General features: G+C 36.9%; 2 protein-coding genes across 2 annotated transcripts; one reads left to right on the plus strand and one right to left on the minus strand.

Moving 5' to 3' along the window:
* The first annotated feature begins 1512 nt into the window (after positions 1 to 1512).
* On the plus strand, positions 1513 to 2697 carry LOC137741558 (mitogen-activated protein kinase kinase kinase 20-like). Its single transcript, XM_068481254.1, has one exon. The coding sequence runs from the start codon at positions 1513 to 1515 to the stop codon at positions 2569 to 2571; it is 1059 nt and encodes a 352-aa protein (XP_068337355.1). The 3' UTR covers positions 2572 to 2697.
* Positions 2698 to 3174: 477 nt separating this feature from the next.
* LOC137741929 (histone deacetylase 9) lies at positions 3175 to 9418 on the minus strand. Its single transcript, XM_068481626.1, has 14 exons — positions 9277 to 9418; positions 8959 to 9071; positions 8734 to 8851; positions 7923 to 7997; positions 7625 to 7844; positions 6845 to 6908; positions 6289 to 6381; positions 6090 to 6198; positions 5859 to 5908; positions 5685 to 5775; positions 4486 to 4556; positions 4167 to 4265; positions 3574 to 3640; positions 3175 to 3464 (listed from the first exon to the last, which is right to left on the minus strand). Exons 1-14 carry the CDS (start codon positions 9311 to 9313, stop codon positions 3379 to 3381), a joined length of 1293 nt encoding a protein of 430 aa, XP_068337727.1. The 5' UTR covers positions 9314 to 9418; the 3' UTR covers positions 3175 to 3378.
* Positions 9419 to 14998: the final 5580 nt, after the last annotated feature.

A 14998-nucleotide genomic window follows, 5' to 3' on the forward strand; every position in this document is an offset into this window, starting at 1 on the left:
CCGTGGCCACCTAAACAAGGTTGGGTGCAGCTAGAAGCAAAACAGGCCTAAGAAATTGGCTTAGGCTGAGAGGAAGAGCAGCCCAATAGCATCTGGCAATTAGCTTTGTACCCGAAACAGGCCATGCAACATCAAGTTGCAGGCTTGGGCTAGTGGTAAGCCAGAACAGGGCCGACTGATGGAGGCTGCATCATTAGAAAACCCATCAGGGTGGAGCGGGCCTAGAGGGAAGAAAGCTTAGTGGCAGCATGCTTCATGCCTGGCAGACAGAAGCCCAGTGAATTGTGGGGCAAGAAGCCGAATTGGGGCTGCGGAACCCAGCCTCCAATCGCTGTAGTTTTGGTGCAACTCAAGGCTGCGCCGCTTAGCTTCAGGTCAAGCCAAGCGCAACGCGCTGCGGATCGCCACAGTGACGCGGCTCTAGGCAGCAGCTCAGCCTTAAAATTTCCTCCCTTTTCTACATTTTTAGTATTTTCAAAACCCTAGTTTGTGCTTCTAATTTCTTGTTTTCCTTTCATCACAATATAACATAATATGCATAATCAAAATCTGAAAATGTTAATTGTGTATGCATGAACACACACAGAAAGACTCTTTTAATATAGTTCTTATAACGTTACCCATCGTTTGGCTCACGTGGGACTAGGATGCTTAGTTGAGACGCGACAGAAGGGAGACTCACCTGATTTAATTTGCAATGCTTTTGTAGAAGACAATCAATTGTAATGTTTTCTTTTCATTGTCATTGAGGATAGTTAACAATGTGGAACACTCTTTTTCTCTTTGACCGGGTTGAAATCCTCGGCAAAGTTTTTATCGATGCCCATATATACATCCTATCTTCATATGTACGTATTCTACTCAATTCTAATGAATATCGTATTTTCCCTCCAAACCCTAACAGTCGATATGTCAAATCTAATAGATTCTAAATCATGATGGTTCAACTGCAGTTAGATTTTTGGAAACTTCGATGTGAAGACGCAGCGTGAGATGGTAAGAGTGTTGTATTTTAATTTTATTTTATGGTGAGGGTAACTCCTGTTCTTGTTAGGAAAGGTTTCCCAAAGCTTCTTTTTCTCCTTTCGAGGAAAGGTTTCGTAATGAAACTTTTGTTCTTGTTAAATAAGGGACACTAACTCCTCTCCTTGTTAGGAAACAAATGTTTATCTGCTAAATTTTCACTAATTCTCAGCGGTCCAATTAAAATCGTTAGTAGCTTGGGATCCAAGTCTCCGTATCAAAATTACGTTCTGCAATTGGAGTCCTTACTTCTTCCATTCCTTTTCAAACGGAAAAGTCCTTACACCTTCCTTAGTTGTATATAAATCAAAGTCACCAAACTTTGAAACCCTACTCATTAAACTCCTGCTAAACATCGATTAAACCTGACCGACTTTACTCATTCCGCACTCATCTTTCTGCTCCCTCCTAACTTAAAACCCTAGCTACTCTTGTTTAATTTCTTGTCAAGAAAGCAAACGGCCAAGATCGTTCGAGCAAAGAAGAATGATGAAACGAAAGGCAGAAGACGAATTACAAGGAGAAAGTATGTGGAATCAGCATCATGGAATGCACTGGTTGAGAGGAGAGTTGATCGGAGAAGGACGCTGTGCTTCTGTTTTTCTTGCTACTCGGAAGAAAAAAACAAGGGGTCAGCGTAGTAGTATGCTGACCAATTTGCCGTCAGTAATGGCGGTGAAATCGGCAGAGATGTCGGATTCTGCGTTTATCAAGCACGAGGCGGAGGTTCTCAGTGAGATTAAGGGCTGCCCTTTTGTTGTCGATTGCTTTGGCGAAGAGACCACGAGCACTGACGAGGGTGATGAGGTCTACAACTTGTTGTTAGAATATGCGTCGGGAGGAACCCTTGACGATCTCATAGAGCAATCCAACGGTCGCGGATTGCCTAAATCCCAAGTTAGAAGGTACACAAGGTGCATTCTTGAAGGGCTTAAGCACATTCACAAGTGCGATTATGTTCACTGCAATTTAAAGCCCGAGAACATTCTGCTCATGCGCAATCGTGCTAGTACTAGTAGGGGTAATCCTACTAGTTTTGTGGCCAAGATTGCTGATTTTGGTTTTGCTAAGAGGAGCAAGGACAACTACGGTGAATGGAGAGGCACTCGTCTGTATCTGTCGCCAGAAGCATTGGAGGATAACAAGCAGGACAAGCCCTCGGATATTTGGTCTCTTGGTTGTATCGTGCTAGAGATGCTGACAGGCAAATCCCTCTCGGATTTGGACTCTGGTTGTGATTACAGTGATTTCGATGATAGGATGACATGGTTTGATCATGTATCTACTCCCAAAATCCCCGCTGAAATCACAGGTACAGCCAGGGATTTTCTTAAGAGTTGCCTTGCCGTGCAGCCTTCAAGAAGGTTAACTGCTGAAGAGCTATTACTTCATTCGTTTGTTGCACAACCACGACCGTCAAAACTAGCTCGTTGCACGAAGGGGAAGATGGCAAGATCTTCTTTGTGCCATGCAGGTTATAACAAAAGCTCTGTCGTTGTTCCCAGAATTCCGCCCCCGCCGGGTTTTGAGACAGCAGCTGGATCATAGAAGTCGCTTGATTTGATAAACTCTGTTGAAATTAGGTTCTTTATTTGTAAATTCCATTACTTAAACTATTCAATTCAGTTCATCGACAAGATATTGTACACAGCGATTCAAAATGTTCAAGATCATGAGGACAGAAGTATGCAAATTACTCCAGATTCGTGTCCCAATTTTTGTTCAATTTTATTTATTTGCATACACAAAAAGTTGCAAGATAAAGCTCCTAGCTAATCAGGATTTAAATCTGATGCCTTGCTTAGATCCTAGTTGTTCAATGAAACCCTAGATGCTGTTGGGATTATATGATCGTCAACAAGGGCGTTCCAGTGCGTTGTTGAGTCTTATCCAAGACTTGTATCATTTGATGATGCCATGTGAATCTCTAGAAACATATAAAGTGTAGGGCTAACCCAATAACGAAAGTTTCATAAGGGAGGGTTCAATCGCAGCTGCCCTCTACCTCATTTCATTTAAATTTGATGAATGAAACTTGCCTCGTTGGATTCAAATTGGTCAGTTTCCGTTTGTGAAGTTAGAGGATCGACTAAGGGTATCGATAAAACTACCCATAAAAAATAGAGCAACAGTTACCCTAACAATAAAACAGGGACTAAACTGTAATTGGATTTAAATCATTTGCTATATATGCAATTTACAGCATTAACAAGGATTCCAAGACCAATACGAACAGGCACATCTGCAAATTCCTTATGTTCTTGATGAATTTAACGTAATTTCCCGTAGTTAAGCATTCCCTTGCTGAAAACGAAATCCATATACCGAAAAAACTACACGGCATTCGCCCTAGTTTTACATATCATCCATGTTGTGATCGTTATCATTGTCCCCTTCGTAATACTCGTCGTCACGCTGAATGTGCTTGTCTTGGGTGTTCTCTGGGAGGATAATTCATAAAATTAAGAAGTGTCATTAGCTAGATGGAAATCAACATATTTCGAGTCCTAAGCAGAGTAATGCATATTGATTCAAGGAATTTTTACTCACGATCTAGACGTTCATCAGGGTTCTGCTCATCTTCATCAAAGTCGGGAATATAGAAGTCTGGTGGAACCTGCAATAGACAACACATATTTTCAAGTCAACATATACAATAATTGGATGGGTGTCTGAGTCAGTCCTATAATGATCACATCGACTGACCTAACTATATAAAAACCATTACCAAAAGTCTTATCAGTTACTAGCCTTTCAAATATTCTGTCGAAACAGAAAATGCACACGAGTCGTGATAAATGGTAACAAGCAACCTAATACCATCATAGGACTCGAAGACACTGCACACCATCTAAAAGAATGACAAATAGAACACGATCACTTAGGTTGGTGGAATGTCTAAATCAACAAACCAAACAGACCTGCCTAATTCTTGGATCTCTCATGCAAACCTAGACAATCCTATATGATTTACAGAGCATTTTCAATTTATTTGTTCTAAGTGCTTGAAACAAGTGAACCGCATTACATCAGAGCATAATTCTTTCAAGGAATTCATGATTAATAATTTGTAGGCAGTAAAGCAGGAGAACGATGGATGCGACGTAAATAGGTGAATTCTTTTTAACTACTCGATCACTTACCTCTTGCATCTGTACACTAGGAGCATGTTGAATGCAACGGAGATTTTCCAAGACTTGTATTTTAATCGTGCTAAGATATGATTTACTATTTAGGTTCTCCTGCACATCCAAACGAAAGAAAAAGATTTAGGCTTTTCAGAAGAATCACTGAAAATTAACTAGTAATGACGGATTTGAAGTATTTCAATATCCACCAGTTAAACGAATCCGTTTTTTTACACACTAACACCACGAGATGTGGCAATCAAATTGGTTCAAAGAAAAAAATTTCAACTTTTTGAACAAGGCAAAATTACATAAACTTTAACTGATGACATACTATATGCCCATTCGGAATCCTCAACGAGCAGTCTGGAGAAAAATACTTGATATACTCGTTATCCGGGATCTCTGCAAGAAAGAAAAGGAAGGTAGAGGGGCAAATAAGATAATCATATTCAAGGTACGACCATGCCAAAATGGATTCCCACATGCATAGAAAAAGGGCCATTCAAATTATCACTGGAGTGATATATGACTATTTATCTGAACTAAGAAGAATTAATATTGCTCAAATGATCCGATAAGTGAGCTTGCAGAAGCAACATTAACACCCATGTAAGCATCTCCACACGACAATTAAAAATCAGATGATGGCAAGGGACACCAATTCAGCAGCCGGGAAAAAAAAAAATTAGAAGCCCATGAGACCGCAACCAATAAGACAATAGAAAAAAGGAAGAGAAAAATGGGAAAGTGCATGCAGGTCGTTGCTAGCCAGCAGATAGAAATGCATGCAGAAATCATAAGCTTCCAACCATATGCCCAATGTTAATTACCCAAACTAATACAACACATTAATATTAATAAACACCTCCAAAAATAAAACTATTAATTATAGGAAATTACTTGCAAACAGTCATGCATGCAGGCCACTGCTGGTTAGCGAGAAGATATGCTCACAGGAATCAGCAGGGCATAGGTCATTCAACCCTCCAATGCCATGACAGTTAGAAAAGACAAGTATAAAGCTGCATATCAACCCAACACAACTAAAATTATCACACATGATCTTAAATAAGAGAACTGAAGTATAAAACATGGACACAACAAAAACTATCACTGAATCATAAAATGTATTGATTTATTCTGGCACAAATCCTTATCAAAATCAACATAAACACCATAAAATTGTCGTCTCACATTCTGAAAAACCTTCTTGGAAGCCAATGAATTTAGAAAAAACCTTCTCAGCAATTCTCATGAATACATCAACGGAAACATTGGAAATTTTACAAACTTAAAGGATGTAAACTAGTTGTGATTAGTATATCTTTTAAAGTCAATACAAAAGACAATGAGCGATACGATCTTCAGAATTTCCTTTATCAAACCAAGATCATATCTGCATGATTAATTTACCTAGTCTGGACTTTTTTTTCCTTCTCACCTCATTCCTCATTTTAACAATGTTCCTGTTTCCTCTACACAAAGTTTAAAATGAAACTGCTAGCAATAGAGTTCATTTGACAAAAGTACCATTGGGAAGTTCTGAATCAAGAAGAACCCCAGTTTCCACGGTCCAACACCGAGCAACATTCTCTTTCGTGTATCCCCCACCTCCTGTAACCTACAGACAGAAAACATTATATGTACACAAGATATACGACATTGATGAAAGGCAGCCAAGGTTCTATCAGATAAAGATCATACCAGTAAGGGTATATTGAATTTCTTCACAAACCTAACACATTCAGCATGACCTGTAAAAAGCAAATGTCACCACAGATTAAACTCTATCATAACATATAAGTAACCACCAAAAGTTCCAGCTAGCTTGAGATCATTTAATAATTAATCACAAAAAACAAGAATGAAACGCTTTAAAGACAATACTCTATAGAAGAGGAGGAAAAAGTTCTTTAATTACAATAAGAAATGCACCATCAATAGAGAGATTGAAGCAGCCCAAACGGTCTCCAGCAAGAGAATCGGCTCCACACTGGAGAACTATCGCGCCGGGTAGATATGTCTCAACAACCTTGGAAATAATCTACAAAATTTGAAATTGCAAGTCAGGTTTTACACTTAACACCATGAAACCCAAACTAAAGGCAAGAATCTGGCTTTTAACAGAACCTACAGTCTTGAAAAGTCTATTGAAGCTAGCATCATCTATTCCATCCTTTAGTGGGACATTGATGGCATAAAACTTGCCTTCTCTTTCTCCTACTTGCTGCAAAACGAATGATTACTAAACACCATTACAAATTTCAACTCATTGAAGACTAGCAAAGAAACGTACAACATTTCCAGCAATATAACGACGTCAGGTTTTATAACATAAAAAATTCATGTCAGATTGTCAAATACATGAAGGCAAGACCAAACAAAAACATTGTCCAAAGAAGCAAGCACGTCAGCTAGTTCTTCTTATGCATCTCGCATATTTACATGCCAATGGTTGTGTGTGTGTGTGTGCACAAATGTTTATTTCCTTGTGTGTTTTGCACAAATGTTTATTTCTCTGTGTGTGTGTATGTATAACATTAAATTTCTTGCAGCTGAGCATGAAAGTACTTCCCTGAGTTGTCTAAGAAAGGAATACCACGACAAGTAAACTCATGCATTCTTATTGATTAACAATTTCACAATGAAAAATACTAAGAAAAAACAAACAAAATGGTTTTAGAGGTTACCTTCACATCACCTGTTCCCGGGAAAAACAAATCCCCAAACTTGTGAAAGCTAACAGTCATCACCCTGTAAATAAAATTTTCACCTGATTCAATTACAATTCAACAAAACCACAAAACCTAAACCCTAAAAAGTTCTGGTAACTGAACAATCACTCGTAAAAAAATTTCTCTATTGGAGGGAAATTTCTAGTCAAATCAACTTCTAAATTTTTCTGGACTCATAGGAATGGTAACAAGCAGAAGACATATAGCTATATCGACTACAATTCCTAGAGTAAATGACAGAGTATATCAGAAACTGAAGAAGAAACTGTATATCATGGCGAGTAATATTGATTCTTATACGCATTAGTTAATTAATATCAGTCATGTCTAAATTTCTAGAATCACAGATTTTCTGATCAGAGAACGTGTTAAGCTACACAACAATTTAAGAAATCATTACTTAACCAAATTTCTAACTACATAAAATGGTATATTAAAACTTTTATGTTTTACATACATGAATGCAAAGTTATCTTCTCAAGCAACAATTCTAACTTGTATAATCAACACCCATTTTGCTGTAGTTTCAATGTATAGATGCAACATTTAGCAAGATAAAAATTATATACAAAAAGCATTATCATTTTGCTTATATCAAACACAACCAAATATTTTTCATCTACACCTTGCACCGAGCTACTTTTCTAACAGTAAGGTAAGCTTCTTTTATATCAATACATATAATTCAATAATCCTATTCCTTAACCAAATTCCTTATAAGAAACAGCTATATACCTATCAGTAAAATAAAAAGCTTCTTCTACACCATCACCATGATGCACATCTATGTCAATATATAAAACTCGGGCATGATGTTTTAGAAGCTCCAATATGCCCAAGACCAAGTCATTGATGTAACAAAATCCAGATGCCTCACACTTTTTGGCATGGTGTAGTCCACCAGCCCAATTAATAGCAATGTCACAAAGTTTATTGTTCAATCTACGTGCAGCATCTGCACAAAAAAGCTCAATCAGTGGATATGGTAGAATAGTTGCAACCCACATTTTCAACATCATATAACTAGAATTACCTATTGTTCCGCCGGCATAAATTTGACAAAATTCAAATAAGTTATCAAATACAGGGCAATCTTCTCCAAGATTATCTGGCATAAAGGAAATAAAAACGAATCAGTAAACCAAGTTAGAGATTTGAACTAGTCATGCAGAAAGCTAAAGACTAGTACTCAAAGAGAAGAATAAGTGAAGATTTATATTGTAGAACTTATCATAGGTTTTTCTTTCATCCTCAATAATAGAAAAATTTAAGAAAACTCTGACAACCATTTTATGTTACTGACTCCAAGAACCTTATTGTGGCAGTTAATGACACTTTCTTTCTGAAAAAAAAATATCTTGAAATTAAACTAATTAACATGGATCATCAATCAACATCATATCAAACCCTTTTTCTTTATTTTGGTTCCATTTGAATGAGTTACAAACGTTAAATCACAGAAAAAAGTAGCCACTAAGAAACAAAGCAGAACTTAAAATTGTAGTTCAATTACTTATTAAAAAGTAAAACTGAGAATGCCTGAAAAATAAAGAACTATGGTCAAAGGGCAGCCTATTAATCTTGACTCCACCCACTTCTTCTATCAGAAGTTCTGAAATTCCCTACCTTAGCTAAAATAGTTGATCCTGATTTCTTTCATTTAGTATTCTGTAAGTGCAGTGAACACCACTATCTCGTTACCGAAATTTCTATTATAATTTACACCTATGGAGGCATACCTTAACTTACTGTTCTATGTTCAAGCACACAACGAAGAACAATCAATGCACACATTAAGCCACAAATTAACAATATATACACAGCAATGCCCCAAACAGACATACATCTTGCCATTTCATTCGAGAATAAGTGCTGGGTGTCGGGCGTAATCCGGTGTAGAAACTCGACATAGTCAGCTGAATGGAATTGCGCAAGCTCCACCGGATATGCCTTATGTGGCCGCTGAGGAACACAACAATCAACAAAAAGATCAATACTTTACGCCGAAACACGCACACCCAATGACACAAAAAAATGAAAGATTTACCAAGCAACCATTGGATACTAACATAAATTTCCATCTTTTTGTGGAGATCATATGAGAGGACGAGATGATGCGTCATACATAGCCGGTGCGGTTTCATAGGGTGGTTCGGCCCAAAGTAGACGCTACCCACATCCCCTGCAAATACCCATTGTTTTTATCAAACTAAAATTTCACAAATTTTCCACAATCGTATGATTAAAATAGCTAAATGTTGGAAGAAAATATATAATCCAACAATCCCATTGGGATTAAGAGAGAGAGAGAGAGAGAGAGAGAGAGAGAGAGAGAGAGAGATTTGTGGAAGTAAGGGTTTAGGGTTGGGGGAGGAGAGAGAGTTTACCGTCGTAAAAGTAGGCGATTTTATCCCTTGAACGCATTTTTTCTGCAGAAATCGGATGAGGAAGCGCCAGGCAGAGGTGGCTAGCGAGGTTGGGCCATGGTAGAGCTCGAAGGAAGAAAGGGGGGAGAAGTGGATATGCTCCTTTTTTTAGTTGTATATTGGTATAACTACCCGATTCAGGATTTTTTTTTTTTTTTTTTTTTTTTTTTTTTTTTTGGTACTTTGGATTTAGGTACAAAATTTTTATTGATTAATCTCGAAAATAAGATTAAACAGAGGGATTCAGTCACAATCAGTACCAATACAATTATTATTATTATTATTATTTTGGTCAAATCAGTACCAATATAATCAATTAAGTGTTAAAAATAGGTGAAAGTTAGATAGATAACATTTACTAGTAATAAAAGCAAAGCAGATATAAAATATCACACTATAATTATAACACAAGGGAATGACTAATAAAAGTGAGAGGAATTGATGTTATTTATCTTTCCCTTCTTTCTCTGTGTTTTGATTGTGCTCTATTTATAGAGCAACTCGCATTATTACATTTTGAAATTTACATCACATGACTTTGAAAATACGATCATTTTGTTTCCAATGTCTACATCACATTTGTGGGCATTGAAAAATCTATGTGTGGGCATTCATAACAATGTCAATGTTTTGAACACTACCCCTTGGATGCCCACATATCAACATCAGTTGCCTCGTTAAAACCTTGCTTAGAAAAAGCCAGTGAGAAAAAACCATAGCGAAGGAAAAAGAATGCAACTTTACTTGGATTGTTGATATAGTGTTAAATATGCTTATGTTGCCTCGTTAAAACCTTGATAGGAGAAACTCAATGGGAAAAATCATAATCAAAGGAAAAAGAGTACAACATGCATGTATCATGGATGCTCCCCCTGATATATCTCCCCCCTTGATTCTGCATTCTCCAAATTTACTTGTTAGGTAAATCGACGTAATCCAATATTTTGCACTATCTTCTGAAACATGCACTTTGGTAGAGATTTGGTGAACAAATCTGCCAGATTTTCATTGGAACAGATTTGTCTAACTTCAATAACTTTAGCCTTCTAAAGCTCATGTGCACTGAAAAACTTTAGAGATATGTGTTTAGTCTTATCGCCCTTGATGAATCCTTCCTTCATTTGGGCAGCACAGGCTACATTATCTTCATAAATGACAGTTGGAGTGTCTGTCTTTGAAGGTAGACCATATGAATTCTGAATATGATGGATCATTGATCTTAACCAAGAATATTCACGACTTACTTCATGTAAAGCAAGTATTTCTGAATGATTTGAAGATATAGCAACTAATGTTTGCTTTGTCGAGCGTCATGAGATTGTTGTATCTCCATTCTTGAACACATATCTAGTTTGTGAGCAGGCTTTATGCGGATCAGAGAGAAAACCAGCATCTGCATATCTAACAAGGATCAGGTCATTTGTGGATTTCTTTGAGTAGAAGTGACCTATGTTTGTTGTCCCACAAAGGTATCGCAATACATCTTTAACATTTGTGGATTTCTTTGAGTAGAAGTGACCTATGTTTGTTGTCCCACGAAGGTATCGCAATACATCTTTAACTCCCTTCCAATGACGAATTGTTGGAGCAGAGCTATACCTTGCTAACAAGTTGACTGAAAAAGCTATATCTGGTCTAATACATTGTGCTAAATACAATAAAGCACCTATTGCACTAAAATATGGTACTTCTGGACCAATGACCAGTTTATCATCTTCTTTTGGACGGAATGGATATTTCTTAATGTCCAAAGAACGAACGACTATTGGCGTACTGAGTGGATATACCTTGTCCATACCAAGTCGTTTCAAGATTTTTTCAGTGTAAGTTGATTAGTGGACCAAAATTCCACTAAAATAATGCTCGATCTGCAGGCCAAGATAATAAAAAAAAATTTCCAAGGTTTTTCATTTCAAATTCGCTTTTCAGATATTCAGCAATTTTATTGAGCTCTTCAGAGGTTCTAACTAGGTTTATATCATCGACATATACTGCCACTATAGCAAATCTAGAGTTGGATTTCTTAATGAACACACAAGGGCAAATGACATTGTTGATATATCCTTCTTTAATCAAAGACTCACTGAGACGATTATACCACATTCGTCTAGATTGTTCCAGCCCATACAATGATCGTCTTAATTTGATTGAGAGCATACCTCGTGGGTTGTTAGTTGTTTCAGGCAACTTAATTTCTTCTGGCTTTCATATATATGTCAGCATCTAATTCTCCATATAGATACGTGGTGATGACATTTGTAAGTCGCATGTCAAGTTTTTTCTGAAACCACTAAAATTATTAAATAACGGAACATAATTGCGTCCATTACAGGAGAGTATGTCTCCTCATAATCAATTCTAGGTCTTTGTGAAAAACCTTGTGCAATGAGTCGTGCTTTATATCTTGCAATCTCGTTGTTCTTATTACGTTTCCTTGTGAATACCCATTTGTAACCCATGGGGTTTACGCCAGGCGGGGTTTGGACTACTGGTCCAAAAACATTTCGCCTAGCCAAGGAATTTAATTCTGCCTGGATTGCATCTTTCCACTTAGACCAATCTTGTCTCTGTTTGCATTCATCAACAGAGCGGGGCTCAAGATCATCACTTAATATGATTTCAGTGGCTACCGCGAATGCGAAAATGTCGTTGATGATTATTTCATTCTGATCCCACAATTCATTAGTACAAGCATAATTTATGGAGATTTCTTTGCTTTTATGTACCTCTGTTTCTTTAGGTACATGTGTATCATTAAGGACATTTTCTTTTTCTGAAAGTACAGAATCATGAATTGTGGATGTGTTATTCATTTTTTCTTCTTGAATGATTTCATTTAGATTCAATTGTGCTTTCGACTTTCTCTTTCAAAGGGTTGAATCTTTTGAACCTGAAGGTCTACCATGATTCAAGCATGCACCAGATGAATCATTCGCTGCCACTTTATTTGTCCAACAGGGACATCAATTCTTGTAGATGCATTTGCAGTTGGTATATGTGATTTTGTCACTTTCATAGCATCATTAAATGCATCTGGCATTTGATTGGCAATACTTTGAAGATGAACGATCATTTTCACTTCATTTTCACATTGAGTGCTACGTGAATCAAAATGAGATAAGGTGGGAACAACCCATATCAGCTCTTTCTGTTATTCTGGAACGATCTTTTCTCCCCCTTAATGATGGGAAGACTGTCTCATCAAAGTGATAATCAACAAAACGAGTTGTAAACATATCACATGTCAAGGGTTCCAAATATCTAATGATAGATGGTGAATCAAAACCTACGTAAATTCCCAGTATGCGCTGAGGTCCCATTTTAGTTCGTTTTGGTGGTGTAATAGGTACATAAACAACATAACCAAAAACTCGTAAATGTGAAATGTTTGGCTGATGCCCAAACATGAGTTGTACTGATGAGTATTGGTGGTTGGCTATAAGTCTTAATTGAACCAATGATGCAGCATGTAAGATGGCATGTCCCCATGCAGAAACTGACAATTTTGTTTTCATGAGTAGAGTGCAAGCTATTAACTGAAGCCGCTTGATCAATGCTTCTGCTAAACCATTTTGAGTATAGACATGAGGAATAGGGTGTTCAACATCAATGCTCAATGTTATGCAGTAATCATCAAAAGTTTGAGATGTAAATTCACCAGCGTTATCAAGTTGGATTGACTTAATAAAATAATCTGGGAACTGTGCTCGCAAAAGCTACATTCCGAGTAGACAAATGACAAACATGTGACCATTGGGTAGATGCATCAACCAAAACCATAAAGTATCAAAATGGTGCACAAGATGGTTAAATAGGCTCACAAATATCCCTTTGAATTCTTTGCAGAAATGATGGGGATTCAGCATTAACCTTTAGTTGTGATGGTCTAATTACCAACTTCTCTTGAGAACAAGCCTTGCAAGGGTTATCATTTGAGATAGTAATGTGTATGCTCAATAATGGATGTCCATTAGAGTTGGTAATGATTCTACGCATCATGGTAGATCCTGGGTGACCCATACGGTCGTGCCAAAGCATGTAAACTTTTGAATCAATGAACTTTTGGTTCATGACAGTATGTGATTCAACTATCTTTATGTATGCTTAATATAATCCACTGGTCAAACCACGCAACGTCTCCAATATACGCTTTTGGGTATCATTAGAGGTAATGCATAGATACTCCATATTTTATGCACTTTTTGTTTCAATGTGGTGTCCATTTAAATGTATGTCTTTAAAACTCAACAAATTTCGAGTAGATCGAGTAGCGTACAACGCATTCTATATAGACAATATTGTTCCATTTGGTAACATAATCTGGGCTTTCCCTGAGCCTTTAATCACATCTGATTGCCCTAATATTGTTGTTACCTTTACTTTTGTAAGCATCAATCTTGAGATATACTTTCAATCTCGAAGTATTGTATGAGTGGTTGCGCTGTCTGCAAGACAAATGTCTCCGTTCTTTCTCATGTTTTGAAAATGACCATAGTTTTTATCCATGCTCTCTAAGTAAGGGAATCACAGTTAAAAGCAATTTATAACAGGAAATTTAAATGCCACTTTTATTGAATTTGAAATGCTAGTTTTTAAACTACAAGTTTAGCGTAATAAAAGTACATCAAACATCAATGATTTAATCGGACCAGTATACTTCATTCCCCTTTCCACCATGAAGTCCGAGATCTCTAGATGGGTTGTGTTCAACTGCCTTGATAAGTCATGATATGAGAATTACTTGACACTCAAATTAAACCCTCGTTTGACAATTGTAGTAGAATAGATAAGTGAGGGATCGTTCTAGACCGGGGATTAGGAGGGCTTGCTAAAACCTTCTAAATTGACTTAAAAACATAAAAACACAATATAAAACACTATTTAATGCTCGAAGAAAGCATAACTAAAAATAAGAAAGATTAAGACTAAGACTTCAACGAAATAGGGGGGAATTGGATTTGGACGAATTTAAACTAAAATGAATACTTGGAAACAAAACAAATTGTAAATATGGATTTGACGGAAATGAATGGATGGGAAGCTAGCTAAAGGTTCTTTCTCTACACATGATATTTATGCATATGAATCAATTTCCAGTTATTCCTTCATTGAATTATGAACGACAATGCCCCAAATTAACCGTGACATCACTAGTTAACCCTCAGATTTTCCTTATATTATTGGATTGGATGGCATCATTCGACAACCCAAAACATTCTCAAAAGTTCCCTACATGTCATCATAATAGAGATACAATCGAAGATCATTAAGAATAATGAAAACCATAAGCATTGACAAAGCATTTGCAACTATGACATCATGTTACTCATGCTAAGAATTAAACTTAACGCGATTGTGACAAGCGACCTTCACTACTTTCAAGTATAAGTTAGTAACGATTATGTGAAACCTTCTTAAACTTTAGCCACATATTCATGCATGCTAATTAAGTGTCGACCCTCAATCAACAAACACAAATAAGTTAATCATCAAATAGTTAAGCCAATTGCATTCACGAATCAAGAGTTCATAACCGGAATTCATCAATTCATATCACATAAATAATCATGGTATTGAAATCATCCCTAGCCAAAAAGGGTTTAGTTCCTCATAACTTTGAAATCAAAGAAACACCTAAACATTCCAACAACTCAAACTTGAATTGTATGAACGTTTAGGCACT

Source organism: Pyrus communis, chromosome 8 (assembly GCF_963583255.1).
Source record: "Pyrus communis chromosome 8, drPyrComm1.1, whole genome shotgun sequence".
Lineage (NCBI taxonomy): Eukaryota > Viridiplantae > Streptophyta > Magnoliopsida > Rosales > Rosaceae > Pyrus > Pyrus communis.

What these genes read in the sequence shown, in the direction of transcription:
- LOC137741558 (XM_068481254.1), top strand. Translation starts at nt 1,513, where the DNA reads ATGAAACGAAAGGCAGAAGACGAATTACAAGGAGAAAGTATGTGGAAT.
- LOC137741929 (XM_068481626.1), bottom strand. Translation starts at nt 9,313, where the DNA reads ATGCGTTCAAGGGATAAAATCGCCTACTTTTACGACG. An exon ending in CGGGAACAGGTGATGTGAAG is followed by an intron (nt 6,382 to 6,844) that starts GTAACCTCTAAA and finishes TTCGTTTTGCAG; the next exon opens with CAAGTAGGAGAAAGAGAAGG. An exon ending in CTTCAATCTCTCTATTGATG is followed by an intron (nt 5,909 to 6,089) that starts GTGCATTTCTTA and finishes TGCTTTTTACAG; the next exon opens with GTCATGCTGAATGTGTTAGG.